The sequence below is a fragment of the Acomys russatus genome, chromosome 18, assembly GCF_903995435.1.
Source record: "Acomys russatus chromosome 18, mAcoRus1.1, whole genome shotgun sequence".
Taxonomy (NCBI): domain Eukaryota; kingdom Metazoa; phylum Chordata; class Mammalia; order Rodentia; family Muridae; genus Acomys; species Acomys russatus.
The window spans coordinates 24,828,430-24,834,431 of record NC_067154.1 but is presented as its reverse complement, the minus strand read 5'-3'; the positions used below and the strand labels follow the sequence as shown (position 1 = coordinate 24,834,431).

At 42.4% G+C, this 6,002-nt stretch overlaps 1 protein-coding gene across 1 annotated transcript; it reads left to right on the top strand.

The window, feature by feature from the left end:
- The first annotated feature begins 994 nt into the window (after positions 1-994).
- On the top strand, positions 995-4,223 carry LOC127202022 (sperm motility kinase X-like). Its single transcript, XM_051160611.1, has 2 exons — positions 995-2,769; positions 3,893-4,223. The coding sequence occupies exons 1-2, from the start codon at positions 995-997 to the stop codon at positions 4,221-4,223; spliced, it is 2,106 nt and encodes a 701-aa protein (XP_051016568.1).
- The last annotated feature ends 1,779 nt before the right edge of the window (positions 4,224-6,002 follow it).

Below are 6,002 nucleotides of genomic sequence, written 5' to 3'. Positions count from 1 at the left end.
CTGGTAAATATCAGAGCCTATACCCAGTAAAGCATGGATTTCAGAGCCTATATTACCATTGTTAGCATTCCTGTTGGTTTTACTATTAAATTGGAGATGGTCCATCCACAATTTACATGTGAAATGTTTCTTATAGACCCTTGTGTTTGAACATGTGGTCTCCTTCTGGTTACACTATCTTCAGAAGTTATGGTCTAGCTATAGTTGTTAGGGACTAGCACCAGGAAGCATTCACCTAGAATGGCATTAGAGGTGGCATGAATACCAGTACAGTGTAAGCAACCACATACTAGCACTAACCACTCCTGCTACCATGTTTTCCCTGTTCCCTCATGGTATGAGAGAAGCTAGTTGCTTCTTGTTGGGCACTTGTGCCCACAGAATTGTTAATCTTGTCCTTCTGGACAAGAGTGTGCCCATCCCTCATTGGTCCATGATGCTCTGACCTCATATGAAACTTTGTGAGGAAAGACTGACTACTGTGCATATAATGTAATGCCTAGGGAAGGTTATTTTTCTTCTAGCAAGTAGAGCTGTTGTGTGATCCTTTATTCTTGGAAGTTGGTGAAGCTTCTGACTCGATATTGAAGAAGTTTTGGACTTAAATGCTGGTTATAATTTGGTATTGCAGAAACTGGTGACAATTTGACTTTGAAGAAGTGAGACTTTTTTTTGACTCTCCTGTCTGTGTTTTAGGAACTTGGTTGTATCTTTTTAGTTCACTCATTTAAATTTATGGTTTTGGTTTTAGATTTTCATTTTTACCAATATTAAATATTCTCTGTTAATTATCTTTTATTTTTTTTTTAACAACTCTTTGTCTTTTATTCATTTGGATTTGTCTAGTTCTTGTTTTCCTCTGCATCATTAGGTTATCTGGGACATCTGTCTTTATTACTTTAGATTTCTTTCTGTTTCCTCTAGAGCTACTTTTAATTATTTTTTATTTTGTGTCTCCAGTTGGTGTTGATTCTGAGCATCTATTTCAACAAAGATGAGGAGATGGCATGGTGTTAGAAACCTAGTGTCCACCGCCTTTGAGGAGGATGATTTAACAGAACATTATACTATTCAAAGCACACTTGGCCATGGAGCCTTTGGTGAAGTTAAATTGGCCAGACACATACTCACGCAGACAATGGTAGCAGTAAAAATTCTCCCAAAAGGCAGAATGTACACCCTCGTCAAATCAGAAATTGAAATAATGAAAGCTCTGGACCACCCCAATATTGTTAAACTTTTGCACATAGTAGACACTAAAAATCACACGTATATGATCATAGAACATGCTCCTGGAGGAGAGCTGCTGAGCAAGATAATGGAGTTGGGCTACCTGCCAGAGGAAGAATCCTGTAGGCTATTTAAACAGATGGTACGTGCCCTCCACTACTGTCATCAGAAAGGAATTGCCCACAGGGACCTAAAACCTGAAAATATATTAGTGGATAGAAAAGGAAACATAAAACTTAGTGACTTTGGCCTGGCCACCAAGCTTACTGTGGGAGAGAAGCTGGGATCATTTTGCGGGACCCTCCCTTATTGTGCCCCTGAACTCTTTGAAGGTAGAAGCTATGACGGTCTAGCAATTGATGTCTGGAGCCTGGGCGTTGTATTATATTTTATGACAACAGGCTCCCTGCCTTTCCATGGGCATACACATGAAGGACTAAAGCGGAGGATCATTGAAGGAAAGTACTCCATGGCGTTCAAGCTGTCACCAGAGCTTTGGGACACAATTGCTAAGTTGTTAACGGTAAACCCTGAACAAAGGCCAAGAATAGGAGACATCATAAACTTTCAATGGCTACAGCATGGCAGGGAAGGTTCTCCCAGTTCTTTAAGAGAGAATTCTGACAACCACCCAGACCCCACTGTCATGGTCATCATGGGAGTCATGGGATACACACAAGAAGAGATAAAGGAATCTTTACAAAAGAAAAAATTTGACCCGGTCATGGCTACTTATCTTATTCTTAGGCAACAGTCACCCTGGGGGGATAGCTTTATAAAAGAACTCAAGTCCAGGCAGTCAGACCAAACCTTGCCTCTTACAGAGCCAACTTTGAAAGTTCAAGGAACTATAAAGAGAACATCAGGTATCTGTTCACTACCAACCTTTGCCTTACCCACTGCACTGGAGAGTTCTGATAATCACAAATACCATGGAAGGAGGAACAGTATGCCAACCACTTTGAACTGGTCATACAAGAAGAAAGCCCCTGTTCTCACAATCTGCCAACAGCGTGTCCAAAAGGCTCCTTTCATGAGCAGTACATCACCAGAAACCTGTTCCAGCCACTCATCCTTGGTTGTGTCCAAGGCTGGTTCTAATGATTCAAAGAACAAGGTGTCCTCACAGGTTGTTTCATCTCATCATGCCTCTGGAGAGGAAGGCCAGGGTGAGCAAATCACCAAAACTGGTAAAAATATTAGCTCATCTCAGGAGGACCTCAGGGCACAGCCCTATGAACTGACTACATCTGGTTCACAGAACAACATCACCTCACAGGATACATCACCTTCATTCTCCGGTGAGAAGAACCAGGGTAAATGTCCCACTGTACAAGAAAAAAAGCCCAGTCAATCCTCCCCAGATATACACCAGGGAAATCTCAGTGGCCAAAGACAGATTGCACCCAGAGCCCCATTTAGAAAACGGATCTGGAAGACCATGAAGACTGGCTTTGTGAGAGGACTGGGGACTTTATGTTGCTGTTTACCAATCCAAATGAGAGAGCGTCTAGCCAACAACAAAACCTTGGCTAGCGGGTAAAAGGCTGTGGAGGCAGGCATGGTACCAGGTAGGTGGAGAAGCTACAAAGCCCTTCTGCTTCTAGGCTTACTATTTCTTTTAATGATGTTTCTTTCTTTTCTTATTTATTTATTTATTTATTTATTTATTTATTTATTTATAGACAGACATTCTCTGTGTAGCCTTGGCTGTCTTGGATTCATTTGGTAGCCTAGGCTGGCCTTGAACTCAGAGATTTGCCTATCTACCTGAGTGCTGGGATTACAGGTATCTGCCACTACAACTGGCGTCATGTCCTTTAAAAATATTTATTTACTGTGTGTGTGAGTGTTTGTGTGTGTGTGTGTGTGTGTGTGTGTGTGTGTGTGTGTGTGTAGGTTAACTTGCATGAGTCCGTTCTGTCTTTATACCATGTGTGTCCTGGCATGGAAGCAAGTGCTTTAACTCACTGATATATTTCCTGGACTAAAAATCAATCAAACAAACAAACAAACTGCAGATTATAAAAATGCACAATTCAGAGTTTGGTGATAATTTTTTATCACACTAAAAAGCAAATTACATAGCGTGTTTGCTAAGAAATTTGAACAAGATTTAGAGGGCAGGGGCTAATACTCAACACTGGGCAAGAATGCGGGAGAAGGCTTGGTGAAGAGTGCAATGGATCCTGGGGAGGCAGCTTGAGTACCCATGCCGGCCCAGTGCCAGCACAGCCAAGTATAAGTCCTGTATATTTATTTCTACGAAGATGCCCCCTCTCCTGTGTCTGTTCCAAGAGCTGGTAGAGGCACTGTGATCCCTGTAGGCTAACACAAGAGAGTGGAGATCAGCTTGCTGATGCTGCTGTCATGTGTAGGGGAGGAGTAGCCAGGTAGGAATTCTGAATCACTGTGTGCTCATGGGAAGCTGTGTCTCTATCACAAGCTGACCAGGGACAAAGCACTCCTGTGTTTCCTGTGTGCAGGTGTGTGTGTGTGTGTGTGTGTGTGTGTGTGTGTGTGTGTGTGTGTGTGTGTGTGTGTGTGGTGCGCACCTGTGCATGTGTCACACCCTTCGTAGATCACCTGAGACCCCAAATACTAAGGATAGATTCTGGGAGGCATATCTGAACTCATAATCCATCTAACTCTTCCCTTTTAGGTGTATTCATGATGGCTGGTGGTACCTCAGTTTTGTCAGCCAAGTGATACACTCTGTGGGCTTCAGAAACATTATAAACAGATTGCAAAGTTTATGCCCAAATTGTTATCCCTATTTCAAAGAAGAAAGATACAAGGATGCTGTCCATTTGTACCACAAATCTTTGGCAGAGCAACAAACCCCAGACATGCTCAAGAAGTTTCAGCAGGCAGAGAACATCCAGTATATTGATATAGGACTGGCCTACATCAACCCTGAGTTGGCTTTGGATAAGAAGAAGAAGGGCAATGAAGGCTTGAAGACAGGGGACCACCTCCAGGTCATGAAGTAAAAAACAGAAGCAACCAAGTGAAGCCAAGGGATTCCAAACTGTACAGCAACTGAGGTGCCTGCTACATTAAGCTCCTGGAGATTCAGCTGGCACTCAACAACTGTCAGGACTGCACCCAAATGAAGCCAACCTTTATCAAGGATTACATACAGAAATCAGCTGCTCTGGAAGCCATGATGGACTATTGAAAAGCCATAGATGTGTACCAGAAGGGGCTAGATCTGGTCCCCGGTGTAAAGAGGCAGTAGATGGTCACCAATGCTGTACCAAGGACATGAAGGCCCTGAGGATGTGAAGTGGCAGACCACAGTTGACCCCAAGGTGCAGCAGATAATGAGTATCCAGCCATGGAGCAGAAGAAAAAGGACCCAAAGGCTTTGTGTGAACAGTTGAAGAAAGCTGAAGAAGATCCAGAAGCTGATGGGTGTGGCTCTAGTCTCAATTTGGTGATAAGTGGCTTTCCACCCCCTCCTCCCCCTTTTCACTTTGCTGATGAGGAAAGGTGAGCTGGGAATTTGGCAAGCAGCACTGGTCAGGGTTGCTGGGGTGAGGAAACAACCCTGTTATTGATACATGCCTGCAAAGAAAACAGACCCATCCAGTGCCACTGTGCATGCTCCCAGCACATGCATGGTCTCTCACTGCTGCCCTCAATTCTGAATACACTATATGCGAAGGCATGTTTTGGGATAAAAAGTAGGTAAATGAACTTTATTGGACAGCAAGTTTTCATAGTGAGAGTTTGTGATTTTTATATGTGATTGGAGTCTGTGTAGTATTTAGCTAATATATATTAAACCAGAGTCTTGTATGTTTAGATGAGTAGGGTGTTTAAGAAGGTATCTTAGTCAAGAAAATCAGATTTTCTGTTTATTTCTTCTTAAGTTTCAGAAAAAAACTTAATTAAAAGATTGCTTTTTCTCTATTTCTCTCCACCCTCAGGATTTCCAATGCTTTGTGTTCTCAATATCCTCCATTAACAACTCTGGGTCAGTCTTATGACATGATGAGTCCCATCAACTGTCAGGAAGTCTTTGTCACATCAGTAAGGCCTACTTAGAATATGGTCTCCACCTTTATCATTATTTGGATGTTATCTTGTTGTGAAGAACCTTTTCCACCTTCCCCTCCTAACTAAAGGATCACTTAATACTATCCCAAACCTTCCTAGGACTTAAAATAGTTCCTCACAAAATTCGGTTTTCCCATTGCCATTGCATTCTTGGGAAGGGGAATTTCTATCACCTCAATACCTTATTTCCTTTTAAACTCACTCTTTCCTTCCCTTAAATTGTAACTCTTAACTCCCATGAAAGCTTTTTGGGAAATCTTAACTGACCCTACTTTTCCTTGACTATCGGTACCCTATAGCCTCTCTTTGATCTCCTAAAAGGAGGGTAAAAACCTCCTCCCCACAAAATCTCTCTCTTGAGGCTGTTGGCAGTTTAGGCACCATTCATGCAGCCCTAAAAGACATGGCACCTGTTAGATATGATCAAACAGTGCCAGCAAGACTTCATATTTTTAGTCTCTCCCCTATTCTTGTGAAAGCACTGTATTGTCCCCACAGAGTGCTGGGATAACTCCTCACCCTGGTGGATGGTGCACCTAAAACTCTAACTGAGGTGGGTGCACTCACTTTTATGATTAGAAATGTCAGGAATAGAGTTCTGCAACCCTTGGAAAAAGAACCCAGTATACTTGTCAACCCCTTTCTCTCTCTCCAATATTCAATGGCTACCCTAAATCACTTCCACTTTTCCATTAGTCTAATTGAAT